This window comes from Pantherophis guttatus, chromosome 3 (genome assembly GCF_059756535.1).
Source record: "Pantherophis guttatus breed Tessera chromosome 3, ASM5975653v1, whole genome shotgun sequence".
Taxonomy (NCBI): Eukaryota; Metazoa; Chordata; class Lepidosauria; order Squamata; family Colubridae; genus Pantherophis; species Pantherophis guttatus.
This window is the reverse complement of record NC_142065.1, coordinates 38,208,139-38,232,056: the sequence shown is the minus strand read 5'-3', so window position 1 is coordinate 38,232,056 and position 23,918 is coordinate 38,208,139. Positions and strand designations below refer to the sequence as shown.

General features: G+C 37.9%; 1 protein-coding gene and 1 long non-coding RNA gene across 2 annotated transcripts in view; one reads left to right on the top strand and one right to left on the bottom strand.

Annotated features, from left to right (window-relative positions):
* Positions 1–23,918, top strand: part of PKP1 (plakophilin 1) — a 58,493-nt gene that overhangs the window by 12,091 nt on the left and 22,484 nt on the right. Inside the window, exons 2-5 of the mRNA XM_034414228.3 lie at positions 5,273–5,373; positions 14,197–14,624; positions 18,649–18,793; positions 23,355–23,562. Coding sequence (XP_034270119.1) covers positions 5,273–5,373; positions 14,197–14,624; positions 18,649–18,793; positions 23,355–23,562 — 882 coding nt within the window. The remainder of the gene's footprint in view (positions 1–5,272; positions 5,374–14,196; positions 14,625–18,648; positions 18,794–23,354; positions 23,563–23,918) is intronic.
* On the bottom strand, positions 18,620–23,538 carry LOC148114551 (uncharacterized). Its single transcript, XR_015733013.1, has 2 exons — positions 20,611–23,538; positions 18,620–18,779 (listed from the first exon to the last, which is right to left on the bottom strand). It is a non-coding gene; the product is annotated as an uncharacterized LOC148114551 (long non-coding RNA).

Below are 23,918 nucleotides of genomic sequence, written 5' to 3'. Positions count from 1 at the left end.
GGCCCCTGTGTGTTTGGAGATACAACTTTCTTATTTGTAGTAAACAGGTTTAACATAACGGTGGTTCTAGAAACATATTTCTCCAAGGGCATGTTTTGAAGGAATGGTGGTAGTTAGCTGTGCATCTACAGATGTAGATTATATAAATGCAGGGGGGGGGGAGGTACAAATACTGCTTAGGGCACAGGTAAAGTTTTAGCCAGTAATAACCTCAGGTTTAGGTCATTCAGTTCTTTGATGGATGTTTTTATTATTTTAATGTTTTTAAATTGTTTCAATTATTTCATAATTTTAGTTCTAGAATTGTATAGAGTCACCTGGTTGAGTTGAAGAGGGTGGGGGAAGGGGGAATTAGAATAAACATAATTAAAAAGTAACTACAGGTTAAATTCGTTTCTTCTTTCCTTTTCCTTTTCCTTTTCCTTTTCCTCCTCCTCCTCCTCCTCCTCCTCCTCCTCCTCCTCCTCCTCCTCCTCCTCCTCCTCCTCCTCCTCCTCCTCCTCCTCCTCCTCCTCCTCTAGGCAGGTAAAGGCTATGTCTATACCAGTTACCCAGATCAAGAGGCTGTGAAAATTGTGAGTCTTGTGCTTCCACTACCCAATGGAATAATACATGAGATGGCTTTGAAGATTACTTGAAAACTGCAAATGGTTCAAAGTGCAGTGGCCTACTTATTGGTAAATCCAAGGTGCCATTAACCACATAAGACCTGTTTTGTGGTCACTGCTTTTGTCACCAACAGGTTTTCAAGTGAAATATTCATTTTAACCTGTAATGCCCTGTATGGCTTGGCACAAAGGGATCTACTGTAATGGCTTTTCCATATACCTATCCAGTATGTCCCCACCATCAAAACTTCTTTAGTTATTCAAAACATGATGGGGAGATGCAACTAAAGTTTTGCCATTTCAGTCCCCATATTTTGAAAGGTTTCCTTCATAAGGTTAGGTTAGCACTTACACAGGTGGCCTTCTGAAAACTGTTGAAGACCAAATATGAGAGCAGACTTTTGAAGGATGAAAATTATGAGCCATTGAGCTATTTTTATTCTGCTTTTACTGATTGATAAGGAGCCCTAGTGTTGCAGTGGTTAAAGTGCAGTAGTGCAGGCAAACACTGCACACAGCCTGGAGTTTGATCAGTTGAGGAGATGACCAGGTGGAGCCCGAGGAAGGAGTCAAACACGTTTTCAGCCTCGAGTCTCTTCATGCCCACAAGAGATCTAAATTTAGCCCATCTTGAATTCCAGTGACTCTTATCTACTCCCAATTTGCTTTGACCATTAGTAATTCAGATTCTTGTAGAGAGCTTAAACTTGTAATAAACCCTTATATACATTTGAACTGCCTGAGTTTCCTGATTTCCACACTTGACACTCGGCTTTCCATCCTTGTGAAGCTGGTAAAATGAGGACCCAGATTGTTGGGGCAATATGCAAATCATGTTCACATTATATTTATTGGTTCGATTTAATATGCTGCCCTTCTCCGGAGACTCAGGGCGGCTTACAATGCGTTAAGCAATAGCTGCCATACTTTTGTATATACCTGCTTAATAGGGCTTTTGCCCCCCCCAAGCGGTGTTCTTTTTTATACAAAGTCAGCTTATTGCCCCCACAATCCGGATCCTCATTTTAGCTACCTCGGAACGATGGAAGGCTGAGTCAACCTTGAGCCTGGTGAGATTTGAACTCACAGTAATTGCAGGCAGCTGGCAGCTAAGTGCTACTTAACAGCACTTTAGTCCACTGCACCACCAAGGCTCCTTATAAACTGCCCAGAGAGTGTTGTATATAAACCTAAATGCTATTGCTATTGCTATACAGTGTGTAGGCACAGTTGCTATTTTTCTGATAATGAATTTTCAAGAGTTGTTAATATTATGGTGGTATCAGCACACAATAAATATAGCATAAACACGATATCTATACAGCACACCTATAAAACAGACAGATATTGTAAATTATTTCAGTTTGCAATTCTTGTAACCTTTGATGGAAGTTCATTGCTTAGAAAGGTCTTTACACTTTAATCTTTAAACTTAAATGCAATTCATTTCCTTTAATCAGATTTTGAGTGTCTCCCACTGAGGCACACTGTCAGTGAAATTTTTGGAAGTCAAAAGACTTTCATCATTTTAGACATTGTCTCTGTAATTAGCTATTAAAGAGTTATTCAATTCTACTCTTTGTCGCTGAAGTGATTAAGATTTGATTCAATATTTCTATATTATTATATTCCATGGCAGTCAACGTGGTATAGTGGTTATTGTGCTGGATTGACTCACTTTGGCAGTGAAGCCAGATAGGTGTGATTTTAGGCCAGTCATTCTGACTCAGCTTAGACTGAGAGAAAAGAAAAAAATGTATATTTAACTACATGAAGTGCAGAATCATAGATGATGATGATGATGATGATGATGATGATGATGATGATGATGATTAGTTAATCTTTAGTGAGATTCACAGCCTTTGAGGCTGGTTAATAGCTCAGCAGCTCGAGTCCTAACCAAGGACCTAGGAACTGTTAAGGTATCGTCGGAGGATGTAAGCTGTTCCGAGTAAGGTGGTTTTTTGTAGAGTCAAAATGTTCAAGTCCGGCAAATTTAGAATTTCTAAATAGCGGGATAGCCCTTTGGGTATTGCTCCAAGGGCTCCAATTACAATCGGGACAACACACGATTTCTTTTTCCACAGTCGCTCAACTTCAATTTGTAAGTCCCGGTACTTTGTGATTTTTTCTTGCTGCTTATCTTCAATTCGTGCATCACCAGGTATTGCAATGTCAATGAACCATACTTTTTTCTTTTCAACTATTGTTATGTCAGGTGTGTTGTAGATAACAATAGTATGGTTATTATTATTATATTATAATATATTAATTATTATATTAATTATTAATTAAATATAATAATATATAAAAATATATTAATTATTATATTATAAAGTATGGTTATTATTATTATTATTATTATTATTATTATTATTATTATTATTATTATTATTATTATTATTATTATTATTATTAATTGAATTTCTATACCGCCCTTCTCCCGAAGGACTCAGGGCGGTGAACAGAATAAGATTTCATATACATATAATAATTTTTTTTAATATAAACAGTAAATAATAAATTGAGTCAACTTGGTGTATCTGCTAAGACCTTGGCATAGAATTTAGATGTTTATGCTAGCCCTGCTTGTTGAAATAGAAAGGTCTTCAGGGCACGTCGGAAAGTGTGAAGATCTGGGATTATTCGCATTCCAGGGGGTATTTTGTTCCAAAGAGTAGGTGCCCCCACAGAGAAGGCTCTCTCCCTTGGAACTACTAGACAACATTGTTTTAATGATGGTACTATGAATAAGCCTACTCTGTGAGAGCATATTGGTTGGTGGGAGGTTATCGGTTGCAGCAGGTGGTCTCGTAAGTACTCAGGTCCTAAGCCATGGAGCACTTTAAAGGTAAGAACCAACACCTTGAAGCGCACTCGGAAGGCCACCGGAAGCCAGTGCAGCTCGCGTAGAAGAGGTGTTACATGTGAGCGCCATGTTGCTCCCATAATTACTTGTGCGGCCGCATTCTGGACCAGTTGGAGCTTCTGGGTGCACTTCAAGGGGAGCCCCATGTAGAGAGCATTGCAGTAGTCAAGTCAGGAAATGATGAGGGCTTGAGTGACTGTGCATAATGAGTCCTGGTCTAGAAAGGGACGCAATTGGCGAATCAGGCGAACCTGATAGAAAGCTCCTCTGGCCATGGCTGTTATATGATCTTCTAAAGACAGTCGTGCATCCAGGAGGATGCCTAAATTGTGAGCTTTCTCTGCGGGGGTCAATGACTCATCCCCAATAGTTAGTGATGGGACTAACTGGCTGTACCGGAATATGATATATAACAATCAATTATGATACATAACAATCAATAAAGAGGTTTTCATCTTGAAGTGGATGATGATGAAGATTATTAATAATTATTAATAATGTTAATATTGTCCTCAGAAAAACCTCTTGAGGACAAAAAGTTGGCAATATATTATTCATGGTTCCATAACAGAATATCTTAATGGTATCTAGGAAACATCCACTTGAAAAAAGCATGCTAACAATAAATTAAAATAGCTTGTATATTGAATATTGTGAAATTTTAGCAATCTCACTATGACATTTGATGAGTAAGATTGTCAAAATCTGATATAATTTTTCTGCTTTTAAAATGCTATTTTGAAATTGTTGAGACCTCTGGTATTGCCCAACATCAGTACTGATGTTCATTACTTGAAAAATATGGCTTTCTATTTATTTAGGGACCATTCCTCAGACACTGTTTCCTCATGGTGAGGAGTAATGGTGAGCAGATGAAGACAATTCACCAAGATTCAAAATTGTTTCAATGAGAACTCCTGTCTTTGGATTGTACGTGCTTCTTAATATAAGATCAATAGCTAATATAATAAAACAGTTAAAGGTAATAAAAGTCTTTAGTGTTTGTTGTTTCTCCTATTTTTAAGGCTGCCCACTTTCCCAGTAATACGAGGCAACTAATAAAAGCATTAAAAACATCTAATAGGGGAAAAAAACCCAAAAAGAATCATAGCAATACAAACAAATGAAGACACACTCACTTGAGGAAAATGGGTTCAAAAGACACATCATGGGTTTACCCATCATACTAGCTTTGTTTCTGTGGGAAGAGCTACAGGTTTTCAAGATATCCTTAAAACTGCAGAATTAGGCCATACTGACCTTCGAGACAATGCTATTCCCAAGATATTTGTTTCTTTGGGGGGCTCCAATGGTTATCATATTGGTCAGACTTGGCAGAACACTACTTAAATAAATAGTGGAAAATCCCACTTGACAGTATATTCAGAATTCAGTATATTCAGAATTAAGTAACATAAGCATAATCAGTTTAAGTTGGCTATGTTGAGTGGCAAGCTGAATCATTTGTCTAAAAAAGAAATGATTATTTCATTACATAATCTGCTAAAATGTGATAAAATTTCAGAATTCATTTCATCTCCTTGAAATATGCACATCTTTAAATGTATGCTTCATATAGCATGTGTCCCATGAACTTTGCCAATAGCTTCTTATGTACGGTAGGGTTTTTTTTTTTATCATAGCCACATGTACAACATGGTAACATTTCATTTATGTCATATGTTCACTGATTCTTTTTTAACACAAAGAGGGCAATTGAGTCAAATACTAAACTAAAATCAGAGAAAAAAAATAATTTTTTTCCCCATTCATAATATTCTTGCTGTATTTGCAGGTTCGATGTATGATGGTTTGTCTGATGGCTATAACTATGGAACAGCCCGTGGTAGCTACTATGCCAAAGCCCACACAGGAACCAATAACTGGGGCCATACGGTAAATTTTTATGTTTGTTTGTTTGTTTACTTGCTTGCTTGCTTGTTTATTTTGGTCATATGGTTAGGAGTAGGAAACTCAAATCATTCTCAGGCTTATTTAAAGCCATGTTGAGAAGGACTGGAAGATGGAATAGTTAGTTTGTTCAAAGACATAATCAACAACTTTTTGATGATTGAAAAGTATTAATTTGATTTTGTATAATATTCCAGTAACCAGAGAATACCAGTCTTATTTGCTACAATTCTCTGTGCATTATATGTTTCATTTTCTGGTTGTAAGGCCCTAATGTAGATTAAATTAAGGCATTACTTTATAGAAAATAGAAGGTCCATATTTTCAAATAAGTTTCTCTTGAAAACATTGCAATTCTATACTTTTCTTTAAATGCATATAGATACAGTCAGCATTTGTAAGCAAGGTATTAACTATTGAAATCTATAATTATCTTGCTGGCTGAGAATCTTGGCGATTGTAGTCCTAATGCATCTGTAGAGTGGTAAATTGGGGAAATTTGAAGACGACCAATAGTCTCCTTGTGTTTCTTGATAATCCATTTCTAACTGGATCTTGGAATAAGATGAAACTGGGGATGTCTACACACAATAGACATTGAATTCTGTGTTTCTCTAAGCAGGGCAGATGAATAGATTTAAAGGTCTTTTAGGGAAAAGAGATAGAAATTGATATCAGTGCAGGTATATTGTTTCAGAGAAATTAGAATGCATTTTATTTCCTGGTTAATCATAATTACTCAGTTAAAATATTAAATGACTAAAGGCTATATCAAAATTGGTCAGCCTTTTAACGTATGTTTATGTTATATATGTTATAAACATATAACATAAACAAAAATATATAAACATATAGCTGATATTTTTAATAAAAAAAACCATTGAACTGAGCATAGTAACTTAGATAGACAGTTTAGATAGCAGATGCTCAGATGAAGCCAGTAGCATCTCATCCTGCCAACCAAGCCCTTTGCTACTATACTTCCCTTGGTGCAATGGAAAATTCTATAGGTAGGTTCAAAGTCAACAGCTTTATTCAATTAGGTCAGCCTCCTCCTCCTCCTCCTCCTTCTCCTTAGAATGGTTTTGGGAAATAGTCTACATCAGGGGTGTCAAACTGGTGGCCCGCAGGCCGGATTTGTCACATGCAGGCCACGCCCACCCCAGCTCAACAAATGGGAGAAACATCACATGACAGCAACGTGATGCAGCGAGTTTGACACCCATGCTCTACATTGTAATCTAGGATTTTCCCCCAATGGATATTCTAATCAGGAATACAGGGTGGCTGCTTTGAAAAGTCAACAAGCCATCTAAAGCTTTTAAGACTTTGATATATTGGCTTGAATTTTATACTAAAATAAAAAGAAGATGAAAATCCCATGCACAGTTGATTAAAATATAAAGCCAATCAACTCAAGGTTAATTTAGATTCAGAAAGAGTTTTCATGCTTATATATATGGACACTACCCATTGCCCCCAAGGGGCTGGAAAACCTTGAGTCAAAGGCAACTGAACAGCTTCCAGGTATGAAAAAGGAAACCATTCTGTCTATCTAAAATTAATCTGTCAGAGAAAATTAAGCTGTCAGGATAAGAGCCTGTGAAAACTATGCAGCAGACTAAATACAATAGGAGATGCCTTTACTGTAGTATGAAACATCTTTTGTTAGTCTCCTAGTGAAATGTATGTGGAACAATATCCAACATGTGCCCTGATTGCAAATAGTTGAACAAAAATAGCTTTTTGGATTTTGTGGGAAGTTGTATAATTAGGTTGTATGGCAATCAAAGTTAGAAATAGAATGTGTTAAAATAATTGGAATATTAGCGTAAGTGTGGTGTACGTCTGTGTGTGTGTGAAACAGGGAGAAGAGGAAATAATACTAACAATGTCCCTTCAAGCCCCCACCCTTTTAATCAATTCAGGGGGAAAAAGAACACAAATCTAACAAATAAATGAGCATATGCTAAATTGTCCCCATGCCTTCCAGAACTGAAGTAAAAAAAGTATCAATTCAATGAAAAATATAAAACATAGGTATATCTAACAGAACCATGATATTTAGTCTTACTTTTGTTGGTTTTTCAAATTTATGTGTTCCACTTGTGTGCTATAGACTGGGGTGAATTCTTTTGGCAAGCAGAATCAAGGGTGTGTGTTGTACTCTGATGGTAAGCCATCATATTTTATTACCTTGGTTTTTCCCTCAGGCCTGCTAGACACTCCTTCTCAACGTGTTCGTGCAAATGTTTTAACCTCCATACATCTGCTGCTGGAGAAGCAAACCAGTCAGTTTTTTTTAATCAAATGTTTCTGAGAAAAGGCTGCTGGCCTACCTAAGGGAATTAGAAACACTCAGCACAGTTTTCAGTTGTCATCTTATTTGATGATCCACTGAGTTACCTGAGTGGTGTGGCACTTCACTTTCTCAGTTATACAGGGTAGAGAATGACAGCAAACTGCTTCTAAAAATACATAGTGACCCTATTAAAACAACATTAAAATGCTGCATACAGCATATTATTATGATTCATAACTGCTTTGGGAATCATATTAGCCTTGTGAAAAATCACCAGAGTCATTATTTAGTTAGGTGTTAAGAGAAGCTTAATTCATGAGGTAAAAAAGTGTTGGACTATATTTGGTTGGGAAAGTGGAAAATTGTAGACCTGGATTATTTAAATGAAGTACATAAAATACTTTCAACCCTATGTACTACATCGTCATTATTAATATATTACTGAACTCAATGTTCCTATGAAATTGGAGGATGACCAAGAATGCACACTAATGTTACACTAACTAACTCTCTTTGCTGTTTGGAATATCCCACCCAGAGGTGGGTTTCAGCAGGTTCTGACCAGTTCTGGAGAATCGGTAGTGGAAATTTTGAGTAGTTTGGAGAACCGGTAGTAAAAATTCTGACTGGCCCCACCCCCATCTATTCTCTGCCTCCCAAGTCCCAGCTGATCGGGAGGAAATGGGGATTTTGCAGTAACCTTCCCTTGGATTGGGGAGGGAATGGTGACTTTACAGTATCCTTCTCCTGGAGTGGGGTGGGAATGGAGACTTCACAGTATCCTTCCCCTGCCATGCCCACCAAGCCATGCCCACAAAGCCATGTCACACCCACCAAGCCACACCCACAGAACCAGTAGTAAAAAATGTTGAAACCCACCACTGATCCCACCTCAAGAAATGAGGTGGGCCCCCACTTGGCTGGACTTTTGGAAGACCCAACCCACTTGGTGCTTATAGAGACGTACGCAACCATGGGGTCAGTTAGCGCCATTTCTTTTTAACTTTAATTATTTTATTTCTGTTTTAATTGTCTCCTCTATACAATATTTATGGGGGGGGGGGTTGTTTACATTTTAATTATACACTACCCAGAGTCACTCTGGGAGTGAAAGGGGCAGTCTCCAAATAGACTTATATTTGGATATATAAATATATTTATAGATTATATAAATAAAACAAATAAATAACTAAACTAATAATATCTCAACAGTTCTGGATTTCCTTGCTTATGATAAATGCTGCTTGTGATAAAAAGTTGCATTTATGTTTCAGGTTTTATATTTTAATTAAAAAATAGGCAGTAAAGAATTCCTTTCTCTGATTTTTTTTTATAACAATGAAATTAATGGCATCCATTTAACAATGCTGAAAGATGCCTCTTTTTCGGAAATATGTTTCCAGCACACCTTTCAACTGACAAGCACAATCCAGTTAGCCTAGAAGTTATTATACATTTCTATTATAAGAGGATACTTGTATTCTAGGTTTTAAAAAGTAGGCAGATATATCATAGCATCCATATCAACTGATCATTTTTCTAATTGACAATTGAATTCAACTTCAGAAAAGGAAACAGATTCTGATCCTCCTTTGCACCCTTTCCCCACCTCCTCAAAATGCCCTTGAAGACAAAGTATCTTGGATTCACCGCTCCAGATTGCTTCTTGATATGGTTTCTTGGGTATCAGATATGTTGGGTGTCAGATACAGGTGAGAGATGTGTCCCTTCCATTAATTTCATTGTTGAGCCTTTTCTTCATAAACTGTGCTGCAAATGGGGAACTATTGGGAATAGCCACCCTTCTCATCTATCATCTATCTATCTATCTATCTATCTATCTATCTATCTATCTATCTATCTATCTATCTATCATCTATCTATCTATCTATCTATCTATCATCTATCTATCTATCTATCTATCTATCTATCTATCTATCTATCTATCTATCTATCTATCATCTATCTATTTTTAAAACTGCCCACACAGAGGGTCTCACTGTTTGGTGAAATGGAGCACTGCAGTCTACTTCTTAAACTTCCTATTACTTTAAAAAATGTGCATATGCTATTCCAATTGTTCCTGACCGTATTTAATCAAGTTTTTATTAAAGACTCATCTTCATGGCCCAACAACCAACCACTTTGCTGTTCCAGTTTATAATGCACAATTTTTTATATTTCCCCCCACTGTAAGTCTTGTCATGGACATGAACTACAGCACTTCCTTCATGCTGATACTTGGTATTGATGAGGGCTGGATCTTGCCAAGGTCTTATAAACCAGTTCAGATTGCTGTAGGTGCATCCTCTCCCTTCTGGTCATTGTGCACTGCCCTCCATGCTCATTTTGGCTTTAACTGGAGAGAGATGCTGTGTGATGCTGTGTGCCAAGGTATTTGCTTATGCAATGGTGGTTGCTCTGGTGCTGGTCAGACATGATGCAGGTGTAGAGCTCTTTTAAATAATTCTCAACATGTTTTCTTTGAAAGATAGATTTACATATGATTAAAAAAGAGGACTAATGCTGTGCTGTACAGGAGATTAGTTGACACTACAAGAGAATCGGATTGTAACACTCTGTATTGTGGATGTTGTTCTAGATACTTTCATTACAGATTTTCCTTTCACCAGCAAAGTTTTATGTGTGGCCATATTTATTTCTATCATTATTTGGTGGATAATAATATTTGTGCCATTTTATCTTCTGCTGACATTTTCATACTCACCGGTGACTTCTGAGTGATGCTGGCCATAGTCACTAATTGCCAGCATTTCCATTTCCATGATGAATTACTTTCAATCAATCCTTTCTAGTTCATTCTGTGCCCCTCTGTTCAACTGTGAGTTTGGACGCATAACATGGAGGGCAGGGGTGGTATTCACTTACCTTCACTACCGGTTCGCAAATGTGAGTGTGTACGAGCCTTTGCAAGCCTTCCACGCATGCTCAGAGGGTCAAAAACGGGACGTGATTATGTCCGGGTGGGTTGGTGGAGCCTCCCGCAGCAGCCCCTACCGGTTCATCTGAACCGGATAGAACCGGCTGAATAACAGCACTGACGGAGGGGAAATGAGAGACTGTCTCTAACAATGTACCTAGAGAACTCTCTTTTATTTACTTCCCCATGCATATGACCATTTGGCTGGTCTTTTTTTAAAGCATGGGTTTTATATTTCTCCAGTGCTGATGTCAGAAACATCCAGGGTGATAGATTGCTGCCATGGAATTCTGTAGGTGAGCTATTATTCAGGGGACTTGAGAGGTGGCTATACCTTTTCTCAAGGGCACCCGCCACACTCAGCCCATTCCTTTCTAGAACATGTTAAGGCGACCAATTAGTGTTGGGTTTCCCATCAGCAAGTAATGCTTAGTGGGAAGGGAAATAAATCCAGGGAATCCACCAATGACTTTCTTCATTGTATGAAACAATGTATGAAACCTGTAAAGGCGGCATCATTGTTACGGAGCCAAATTAGAGTTTGGTTGTCAGCACAGTCCAATTAACCTTGGCATCCCTTTTTGCTGACTCAAGAACAAGAAGAACACAGATGAATAAAGTCATGAAGAAAAGCCCTATATGTTGGTTGAGAGAAATTAAAAAAGCAGTGGCAGCTAGGTTTATTTTATAAGTTAACATGTGTTTTTATTCCAGTAACGAGGGATGTCAGAAACAGCAATTTGGCAGAGATGTCTAGTCCCTGGGGCATTAACTGCAAACAAAAGCTAGCTATTATGTTCACATTAAAGACTAAACATATTATTTGTGTGCGACTTCTGTTTTCTTTTGCAAGTATCCACATCATGCATCTGGAAGGAGAACAAACAAAAAAGGTGTGCACAGATATGTATGCATCTACATAGCTTATTCTGTATTTGTGGGAAGAGATTGCATTTTGGAATGAGAAACTAGTTTTCATTACAAATGAGATATTAACATATTCTTTTTCCCAGTAAGTCTTGGGAATTGTGAATGCCATGTTTTGAGTTTTGGAAAGGCTTTTTTTTTTTTTTTGTTCAACAAAAAAGAAGCAAGTCAGTGCAAGTACAAACTGGGTGGGGTGCAACACCGAAAATATAGTTTGTAGAGAGATGGAAAAACAGCTTGGTTTGTGTGAAAAGAAGCTCATTATAAAAAAAAACCCTTTTAGAGTTCTACGTCTCATTCTTTTTCAAGAATCAAAGTGGCTTTTTGGTATTCTGTATTGTAATATGTCATTATATTTACCTGCAAAGAAGATTGAGGATTTCCCTCCCCTCCCAATATTTGATCCTTAAAATAGGTTACTTTAGATTTATGGGTGTATTAAGGCAGACCACTTTTCTTGCCTGCAGAAGTTGTGAATGCCCCAACACTAGAAATTTTTAAGAAGATATTGGATAACCATTTGTCTGAAGTGGTGTAGGATTTCCTGCCTGGGCAGGGGGTTGGACTAGAAGACCTCCAAGGTCCCTTCCAACTCTGTTATTCTATTCTATTCTATTCTTTCTAAGATTTTCCAAAGTATAGGGGGTGCTAGCATTTTTGTGTGCTTCCAATTCAGTGTTTCCTTTTATGTAGAAACATGAAGTGTATCCTGAAACTTTTACTCTGAAAGTTAAGCATAAACTTTCAAATTCACATAGCTCTTCCTTCAATGCAGGGGTGGGTTCTAGTTACCTTTACTACCGGTTTGCAACGGGGCCACACGCACGATCTTCTGCGCATGCACAGAAGCGTTTTGATGACGTCACTGTCAGTGGGCGGAGCCTCCTGCCGGTTTTACTACCAGTTCTATAGAACCGATGCAAACCGGGGGTAACCCACCACTGCTTCAATGGGTATGTTAGGTTAGACTACAACTGAACTTCTCATTGAAAGTGGGGGGGGGAGTATAGATGGCTATATTTTCCAGTAACTGGCAGGTGTCAAAATTTCAGCAAGGCTACATTTTTGCCTACAAAGTGCCTTCCAGAATTTGGATGAGCAAAGTAGCATTCATTAACAAAAACATTCTTCAAGGGGTAGATTTAAATCAGACCTTCCTTACCTGGTACCTTCCAGATGTGTTAGAAAACATGTCAGAACTGCTAGCCAAGAAGCATGAAATGTGTAATCAGATACAGGTAAGATATAAAGAATCCCACGAAATCCCCACAGATGCTATTAAATACTGGTAGAATACTTGTGCCTGTATGGCAACAGGTATTGTACTAGCATTCACACCTCATTGTCAGAATATAAAGTTAGTTTCAACTGTTTAGGCTAAAGTTGCAGTGTAATGTATATACAATGTGAATATATGCCTTTGAACATAACGGAAATGGCTCCTATGTAAATCAAGCATTTAGATTGGTTTGTATAGATACATGTTCTGTTTAAAATTAGCAACTTCAAATATGTGAAAATGGGCATCACATTATATCGTAGTAAAATAAATGAATAAAGTTGAGACTAAAATGGATCCATAAAAGGTGATTTCCTGCCCTCAGAACAGAGTTATTGATTATTATCATACGCAGAAGATCTTGTATACTTGTGCACATGGCCTTCCGGATATTGCTGAACTATATCCCACAACAATTGCTCTACAAGTTATTGCTGACAAGTCTTTAATGGCAACAGAAGATATGAAAAGCCACATATTTCATGTTTCTTTGAGGATTTTTAAAACCTGTGACAAATACCTATATAAATAAATGTAGAATTTTATTTGAAGTTTTTTGGAAGTTTGCATTAGACTTCAGTGATAGGAAAATAAGGTGAAAACTGCTTTGAGCAAGTAAATGTTGGACATCCTCGTTCCTATTACACTGACATAAAAATAGAGGAGTGGGGTGGATCTAAGGATAATACAATGCAATAGCAACAACAATATTGGCAATCCTTAGAGGTGGTAAGAAATAACATATATTCTTAGGCAGGACTGTCTCTGCCAACATGGAAAGCCATGTTTTTTGGGGGGTGGGGGTCGGATGAAGACAGCAAGAAGACTAGATTATGACAAGAACTAATGTTTGAATGATGCAACAAAACTTTGCCAATTTATACTTCTATTGCAGCAGCCCCCAACCTTTTGGGCACCAGGGACCAGATCCATGGAGAGGAGTTTTTCCATGGACTGGAGAGGGTGGGGTTCGTGTGCTGCCTGCATCCCACAGATAGGGCTTTGCTTGTTTGTGTGGCCCATTTTCTGACATGCCATGGACCGTGCCGGTCCATGGACCAGGGGTTGGGAATCCCTGCTCTATTGAATGCAGTGACTATCCATCATGGAATTGTATTTTGAAAATATTGACTCTCAGTTAGATGCCATTTCTGGGAGCCGCATGTTTTTGACTGGTACCCCTTATTTAGCATGATTCATTCATTGTTCCTATCAAAGTAAATGTTACTTTCACTGAGTCCAGCACCCAATCTCTCCCAGTTTTTTCCCCTTTGTCTTTGTCAATCAAATGAAGAATAACATTAATCAAAGACATTTGCTGTTTTTTCTTCCCTTCTGCCTTCTTTCTATGTTCATCAGATGTACAATGGAACGCTCAAAAGAAATGCAGCTGAGAACAAACGCTACAGTTCCTACAGCCAAATGGACGGTTGGGGTAGCAAGCATTATAACAAGATCTGCAGTCCTACACAAGCTGGCAGCGACTACTGCTTTGTGCAGAACATGAAGAGTAGTCGGAGTGAGCCAGACCTCTACAATGACCCTCCACGAGGCACGCTAAGAAGAAATCAGAGTGGAAGCCGGGTGAATCACAAGGCCAGTCTACATCGTCACAGCCTCTATAGCAATACATGCAACAACCAGGAAGGAATTGTAACCCTCACAAGGTCAAATAAGAGAATTCCAATCCGCACCCCCTCTTGCACGTCTGCTAACAAGCAAGATGCAGTCTATGCCCAGCCTGTCGCCAGCAAGCCTGATGCAATCTACGGACAAGGTCACTCCAAGTAAGTCTCTGTGCATGTTTTCTCTGTGCGGCCCATAATGGAGGAAATTATGTGCAAGTAAAGACAGATAAACAGCATAATGAAAACCCAGTTGGAGCATTTTGGTTTCCATCACCTTGAAAATAAATAAATAAATAAATAAATAAATAAATAAATAAATAATAACAGCAACAACAACAACAACTTCAGAACCTTACTCTGGCACACTTCATATGACTTCAACAGAATTTGCCTGAGCTTGGAAGCCATTTAGGCTACAATACTAAGTACACTAATTAGGAAGTAACCTTATTAGAATTGCATGGTGTGGCTGTCAGTTATGTATAAAGAATCCTTGAGTAAGAAAATAAGTGGTATCCATATTTAACAGTAGATCAATACAGCTGTTGTTTATTCATATATTTCTCTGCTACACCACTGATAGCTGAATGTTTAGCACCACGATTCAATATCTAGTCAGTGATTGAGTTCTTCCACAGAAAACTACATATAAAGATCTAAAAATTCCAATAGGAATTTTTTTATTTTTACTTAACCTAGATTTAAAAGACCTCAACCATTGGAATAAAAAGAAACTCAATAATAATTTGTATATTCTTAGAAAATTTAATCAATTCTGAATACTAATTACTCATGAACATTGGATAGTGAGCTATATGGCTCAGCTTCTCTTGTGGAATGCCCACCTAAACAGAACATAGTGTTTACTATAGTTTTATGTACAAATGGAATCATTAAAGCAGCTATGTCTTTTTCCAGGTTCACATGACAGTTTCTAGGGGCCTATATGATTGTTTTTGAACATACTTTTAGGGACAGCTGGAAACAGTTTCTGAAGAAACAGTGCATACTTGAAAATGCATATGGTTGCTTTAACTATTTGGAAAGAGATGAGTTTAATGCACCCATAGATGTTTGGCAGTAGTTCTATAAAGTAATTGCATGCTAGATTCAGCTTCATCTAACTATTTTAAATTAGAAGATGTAGAGACATGTATATATGAGCCAGCATTGGAAACCTTCCTGAAAATGAGGTGGATGATAGTATGCAAACTGTTCTGTTGTAATAAAATGTATTAGAACTATTCTAGGTGCAGCAATGCAAGTGGCATGCTATAGTTTAAAACCGAGCAGCCTTCCCAAACCTCTCCTTAAGAAATGATGATTACAGATCCAGGTTCCTATTAGAACAGAGTTGCTTTAGTCTCTTAAACTACTGTGTGGGAAACACTTTCCTCTGCCAAATCTTTCAGGAGTGGCTCCTTTGGAGCACCCTTTCCAATTGGGTGTGGTTCATCTTGTGAAACTGGTCCAGATTGGGGAGTTGTTTGCCTTGAAGCACAGGCCTGGCTGGTGACTCTTCCATCCAGTACAACCGGTTCCTCTTTGGGAGCTGTTTCATTTCTAGAACTGAGACTGCTTGGTCCTGTACCATACAGTGGCAATGGGATGGAATGAATGTGATTGTTTTAAAAAGGGCACCGTGAGTGAGTCACTTTTGAAATCAGCCAGAATGGAAAGTTCATTTTGTATATTACTTTCCGTTGAAATAAATAAATAAATAAATATTTAGAGATGTGCACCCATCCCAGGGATTGGCAGTTTAATTCTTGAGAGCCAATAGAAGCTGGAGAATGTTTTGTTTCATATGTATTAATTTCCAGGTTGGTTGAAATTTGGAGGTTCTATTACAGAGATTTGCTTAATAGATGGAACAGGGCACAACAAGCTTAAGACTGGAGTAATGAGAAACTGATCAAAATTGAAATTTACTCAACTCAAAGTCTTGCCCAACTCTGAGTACACAACCCAGATAATGAGTCCAGCAGTTTCTGCAGGAAACATGGGATTCTACTACTGAACCGTGATTACCCTGCCTCTTGCATTTTAGCCTTGCCTTTTCCCTCTGTGGAATCATCCCATTCATCAGTCATACCTTTGAATGTGCTAAAGCATTCTGATTACTGTTATGAGTTGTGTCAAATAGTGCTCAATAATTCTAACAACAACAACAACAGGAAAAAAGAGTCCAGAGCAGGGATGAAATCCAGCAGGTTCTGACAGGTTCTGGAGAACCGATAGGGGAAATTTTGAGCAGTTCGGAGAACTGGTAAATACCACCTCTGGCTGGCCCCAGAGTGGGGTGGAAATGGAGATTTTGCAGTATCCTTCCCCTGCCATGCCCACCAAGCCACACCATGCCCACCAAGCCATGCCCACAGAACCAGTAGTAAAAAAAAATTGGATTTCACCACTGGTTCAGAGCCACTTTCATATCCTCAGGCATTGTTTCAGTCATTCCCTATTGGCAATTGTTAATATGAAGAAGCATTATATATCACATCAGACTACCCCAAATATTGGAAATCCTATGAAACTCTACAATTGTTATATATTCCCAAATCTCTTTTCACAAACATAGAGAATCATAGAGACCAATAGCAAAATCTGGGATTTACCAGATTCCTCAACTATGTGCTTTTTAATTTAATATGACTGAATGCCACATTTATAGGAGCAGAATTTTTTTGTCTAAAGAATGGAAGAAACCATCTTTGTAGGAAGACTGACCAAATATTCATTCTGACTGGATAGTCAAAATAATACCAGTGTTTAACTGATAAATATGAGGAATTCAAATCATTCAATTTTTTAAGTTTTAAGTTCTATGTTTTACAAATGCAAAAGTTGGCACAGTAATCTTGTCTTGTTGTTATAGAAAGATAATTAGAATGTTGCAGATGGTGTGTTCTATGTAAGTTTTTAACCACTTTAGAATGCCTTCATAAGACCATACTTGAAATATTGCATCCAGTTTTGGTCACCACGATATAAAAAATTATGTTTAGACTCTAGAAAAAGTGCAAAGAAAAGCAAAGGAGATGATGAGGGGACTGAAGGCTAAGACAAATGAAGAACAGTTGCATGAGCCGTGGTGACACAGCGGTTAGAGTGCAGTACTGCAGGCTACTTCTGCTGATCACTGGCTGCCAGCAGTTTGGCAGATCGAATCTCACCAGGCTCAAGGTTGACTCAGCCTTCCATCCTTCAGAGGTTGCTAAAATGAGAACCCAGATAGTTGGGACTCTGCTGGGATAGTTGGGATATGTTGACTCTGTAAACCGCTTAGAGAGGGCTGTAAAGCATTATGAAATGATATATAAGTCTAAGTCCTATTGCTATGAATTGGATATGTCTACTTTAATGAAAAGAAGGACTACAGGTGATATGAAAGCAGTGCTCTAATATCCAAGGGGCTACCGGAGAGAAAAGCAAGTCAACCTATTCTTCAAAGCATTTAAAGGCAGAACAAGAAGCAATGGATGGAAACTAATCAAGGAGAGAAGCAACCTATAACTAAGGAGAAATGACATGACTGTTAGAACATTTAATCAGTGGAATGGTTTTGCCTTCAGAAGTTGTGGATTCACCAGTACTGGAAGTTTTTAAGACGAGATTGGACAACCATTTTCTGAGATGATACAAAGTTTCATGCTTGAGCAAGGGAGTATACTAGAAGACTTCCAAGACTCTTTCCAACTCTGTTATTCTGTTATATATTTTATATTTAGGATGATTTTATGTAATCATGATACAATTATGAGTCACAGACAACAGAACAGAAGTTAGAGCATATATCAATAAAGAGCAGAAATCAAAAGAGTATCATGATCAGCATATAAAAAGGCTGGCATATCAAACAAGAAATCTGGGAGGTAAAGCTTTAATTTAAGAATAATTCTGTGTTAAAAGAATAACTTTTAACATAATGATGATCTGGATACTTAATATAACACTACCAAGAAGGGGTGAAACTATAACATAGCAGTGTCCCCAACTCAATAAGCTTCTCCAAAAATTTTTTTCATTTATTTAATTAAATCCTGACCATTTTCAAATCATGAAAATTAAGCTTATGCCTACTGAAAAGTCAAAAGAATCACACAACTCAATTTCTTTTTAAAATACACCACCCTACATGATGACTGAGGCAGTTTTGAATGTTTCTTCTTTTTATATTCAGAATATGTCATGATGAAGTGTATTATGGAGCAATGACCATCCAGAAAGCCATTCAACTCCTGTGTTCCTCAGATGAGAAGAACCAGGCCATGGGTGCCTACTACCTCCAGCACACCTGTTTTCAAGATGAATCTGCCAAGCAAGAGGTAAATATGTTATTTCAGCTTCATGGTGGAAGCTTAAAAATGCAGAACTATATCAGAACATTTTTTTTCTATAGCTCCAACAGGGTGATCAAATTAGGAACCAAAAACATATCCATTCAACACCAAATAAGTTACGAAAGCATAGTGCATGGATAAATAAATGTGGTTTTATACCCATACTTACTTAAAATTCATAATATTATATTTGTCCACAAATAATTTATATTTGAGAACCTAAAGGTACAGCTATTAGTAGTATCCCTGACTGGAATATATATACTTAAATATCTTTATTTGAATAAAGACAAAATATTTATATAAGATTTACTATATTCAGTTAATGATTCTAAAGATATGCTTGTTTTTAATATATTCATTATGAATTCAAGAACTGTATCCAAGAGAATAATATTGAGTTTGGAATACTTAGCCATTACTTCCTAAGTAGCAAACCAGTGAAATTCCAACTGTATTCAATTTTATCATTAAAATGTCCCTTTAGAAAAGTTAATATCCTCCTGTATTAAAAACGTCACTACTGGTCAATGAGAATATAATTCAGCTCTCAGAAACAAAAATAAATACTGCCGTTTGGAATATGAGTCAGAAAATTTATCAAACAGTTTAGTAATTGTATATGGTATAAATGTACACAGTATTTACAAATTAGTTGCACGGTCACTCAAGCACTCGTCACTTCCCGCCTGGACTACTGCAATGCTCTCTACATGGGGCTCCCCTTGGGGTGCACCAGGAGGCTGCAGTTGGTCCAGAATGCGGCCGTGCGGGGGATTATGGGAGCGACGGGGCGCTCACATATAACACCTCTCCTGCGCGAGCTGCACTGGCTTCCTGTGGTCTTCCGGGTGCGCTTCAAGGTGTTGGTGACCACCTTTAAAGCGCTCCATGGCTTAGGGCCGGGGTATTTGTGAGATTGCCTTCTGCCGCCAATAGCCTCCCACCGACCGGTTCGCTCGCACAGAGAGGGCCTCCTCAGGGTGCCGTCGGCCAGGCAGTGCCGGCTGGCGACTCCCAGGGGAAGAGCCTTCTCTGTGGCAGCACCTGCCCTCTGGAACGACCTGCCCCCTGAGATACGCACGATATCAGACCTCCGGACTTTTCTTCGGGCCCTGAAGACACACTTGTTCCATCTAGCTGGGCTGGCTTGATCCCATCCTCTCAGTTTTTTAATCGAATTCGGTTTTAATTGGGTTGTTTTAAATTCGGGCCAAAATTATTTAATTGTTTTTTAAAATGTTTTTAAATTTTATATGCTATGTTTTATTCTGGCTGTACACCGCCCTGAGTCCTGCAGGAGAAGGGTGGTATAGAAATATAATAAAATAAATAAATAAATAAAAATAAAATAGTCTAAACCTGTTGATTTTATGAATATTCATCTTTTTTATAATCTACTAGAATAGCAATTCTGTTAGTAATTCTGGTACTATTTAGCAGATTTTGGAGGTGGGGGAATATAAATATTTCGTACAATCTATCTGTTATGGCACCTATGTGCTGGACAATAAAATCGAGTTGTTTACAGGAAAGTGCTGTCAATGTTCTGAACTCTGTAGCCAGTTTGCAAAAGAAATCCTCTTCTTACACTATTCTAACCCCACCTCACTCACACAATAAATAGTTCAGTGAAATATGACAGTACATTAGCATTCTGGCCGATTCCATGACACTGATGGTGTTTGACAATGGACATAATAAATTTCTGGACAGCTATGATATATTTGAAATTCCAGTAAAACCAAAGATGCTGCTCACTGTGAGCTCCATTTTCAAGTTTGCGAAAACTCCTTTCTCACCATGATTCCTGAGCTTTGGGCCTTTGAAGAGAAGAGATGCTTTTTCTACTTCTTTTCAGATATATAAATAAATTTATTCTGTATATGATCAGACAAATACAATGGGAAATAAAAACAATATGGAATTAAAATAATTTATTTAATTTCCCTTTTGCATGGAGTGAGAATTAGGGAATGTTGTCACTGTAGGACCAGCAATTGGCAAGAAAAAAAAGTTACATTGACTGTTTTGTCATTGTACCTCCAAAAAGGTCTTGTCTTAAGTATTAATTAAATTAATTAAATTAGACTTCCTTTTAGGTAAATACAGTAATTTAAACTCTTGATAACTTTAGTTGGCAGAAAAGAAGTGGGAATTATAGTTAGGTATGCAAGCCCAACACCATCACTTCAAATTTCTTTCCTGGACAAGATCCTTTAAGGCAGGGGTCTCCAACCTTGGCAATTTTAAGACTTGTGGACTTCAACTCCCAAAATTCACTGAGCTTCACTGGCTGAGGAACTTTGGGAGTTGAAGTCCACAAGTCTTAAAGTTGCCAAGGTTGAAGACCCCTTCTTTAAGGGACCTGGCAGCTTTGAACTAAAAATATAAGAAGCATGAAAAGATACAGATTAAAGCTCGACTGTAAGTAATCAGAGCCCTTAGCAATAAATATTCTGACAGGGAAGATGAATTAATGTTGGAGATGGGTTCAATAGAGTTGTACTTGCTTTCCAAATGTCTCCCCTATCTCACTAAAGAAAGAGGTAACATGTATTTTCTATACTCTCCATGCATTACTCAGGGTAACTGATAGCACACTAATGATTGCTTGGTGCTTGGAGGCCACAGTTTAGACCAGGAGATGGAAATTTTCTATATTCCCTCCCTAGCTCAATACCATTTTATTGATCAGTAAAAACATAGACACTCAAAATATTTTACTTAAATGCAAGCAGTGGCTATTATTCATACAATGTAATTAATCCATTCCTTTCCTGAATACATTGATTCCATATGTGAGTCACCTCAGTATAAGTGCTGCTCAGCATCAGTCCTTATTAATAGGAGAACTAAAAACCAATTTTTCTCAAGTCAGTGTCACAGTTCTGGTCCACATAATTCATAATGCCATTCTCATAACGCAAATAGATTGATATTTCAGCCATTGCTTAAAATATGTAAATCCTGTATTTACTAAACTACTGAAGTAATTTATAAATAATGTTATTGTCATTGTGCATGTATACACAGGATACCCATGCAACAAAATTCACTTAACATTCAAAGACCAGGTTCAACACACATAACAATCCCCAAACACACTCCCACCCAATTCTCCACCCCTAAACCACCCAAATATCCACACAATAGACCAAGTAATACTGTCCAACAGCTCACTGATGGTGTCCCTTTAGTTCATTGTTGAGTGCAATTATAGCTCTAGGATAAAAACTATTCAGAAAACGTGTGGTCCGAGTTTTAATTGTTCTGTATCTTCTGCCAGAAGGCAACAGTCCAAAAAGATTGTAAGCAGGATGGGAAGAATCTCTGAGAATGTTATGCAACTTTCTCAAACAGTGAGATTCGAAGATGTCATCCAGGGCTGGTAACTGGAATCCGATGATATTCTGGGCAGTTTTAATGATTCTCTGTAGAGCTTTTTTGTCCGCTACAGAGCTGCTCCCATACCATGCAAGAATGCCGAATGTCAGGACACTCTCAATGGTGCTGCGATAGTAGGACAGAAGTAGATGCTGAGATAGATTTATCTTCCTGAGCATTCTCAGGAAGTACAGCCTCTTCTGTGCCTTCTTCACAAGCATGTTAGCATTCATAGTCCATGAGAGGTCCTCCGAAATACAGTATAAATGCCCAGAAATTTAAAACTAACCACCCTCTCCACCTCCTCACCATTTATGTACAATGGTAGATGTACATTTCTCTTCCTCCTGAAGTCAATTATAAGTTCTTTAGTTTTTGTGGTGTTAAGTGTGAAATTATTTTCATTACACCACAATGTCAGCCCTTGTACTTCCTTCCTGTAAGCAGACTCATTGTTCTTATTAATGAGCCCCACCACTGTTGTGTCATCCGCAAATTTAATAATTGCGTTGGTGTTATACAATGGGGTGCAGTCATGTGTGTACAAGGAATAGTATCAGAGTAGAGGAATAGTGAGATCCCATCCTTACTGACTGTGGCCTAATTTATATTCAATGGTACATTTATCTTCAGTTTGAGAACTGAAATAACGGGAAGACCAAGACATGACTCAATTTTTTGAGATCATTTTTAACTCCTGGTATTAGACAGTTGTTTATCAAGCAGAAATATTCTGTTCTGTTCTGTTCTGTTCCGTTCCGTTCCATTCCGTTCCGTTCCGTTCCCTTCCCTTCCCTTCCCTTCCCTTCCACTCCACTCCACTCCACTCCACTCCACTCCACTCCACTCCACTCCACTCCACTCCATTCCATTCCATTCCATTCCATTCCATTCCATTCCAAAGAAAGCCATTGGGGTTTTCAAGAAACTCTCATATAGTTCTGAAAACCTGAAATGGAGATAGCAGCATTACCTCCACCTCCCTAATATATGTGCCAAGGAGGGTTACATATGCATACTTTCTGTAGTAGAGGTTCCTTAAGGCATATATTTCAACTTACCATCAACTTTTAACACAAATGTTTTGTATTAACTGAAAGAACAGCAGAGTTTTATGAGCAGTTTTGTTCCATGCACATTTCAATTATTTCTTTTTTAGGTTTACCGACTTGGAGGCATTGCCAAGCTGATTGAACTTCTGCGCAGTTCAGATGAGAACGTGCAGCAAGCTTCAGCTGGGGCCCTTCGAAACTTAGTCTTCAGAAATCCAACTAACAAATTAGAAACCCGCAGGCAGCATGGAATTGGAGAGTGTGTGAATCTCCTGAAGAGGACTGGGAACACTGAAATACAGAAGCAGTTGACAGGTATTCTTTTGTTTTATAGCAAGGTGAAACAACAGTGACAATGAGTCACAGAATGCAACTAAAAGGATACTTTGGACACCAAAAGTTACGCATTTTCAAGAAATGGAAGCTAGTTATTAGGATGGCTGACAGATTAAGTGATTTGTAAATGCCTGAATGTATTCAGTCAATAAATTCATTCTGCTTCCATTAATTTGTATTAGAAAAAATTAACATGGCCTCTTATTTTGTGTGAGAATTGGAGAATTTCGCAAATATATCTTACCACTTAACAGGAAAATAATTATCTCATATTTTCTTTTTTGTTCCATATTTCAGTAATATTCCTGCATTAAGATAAGGCTAAATGTGATCAG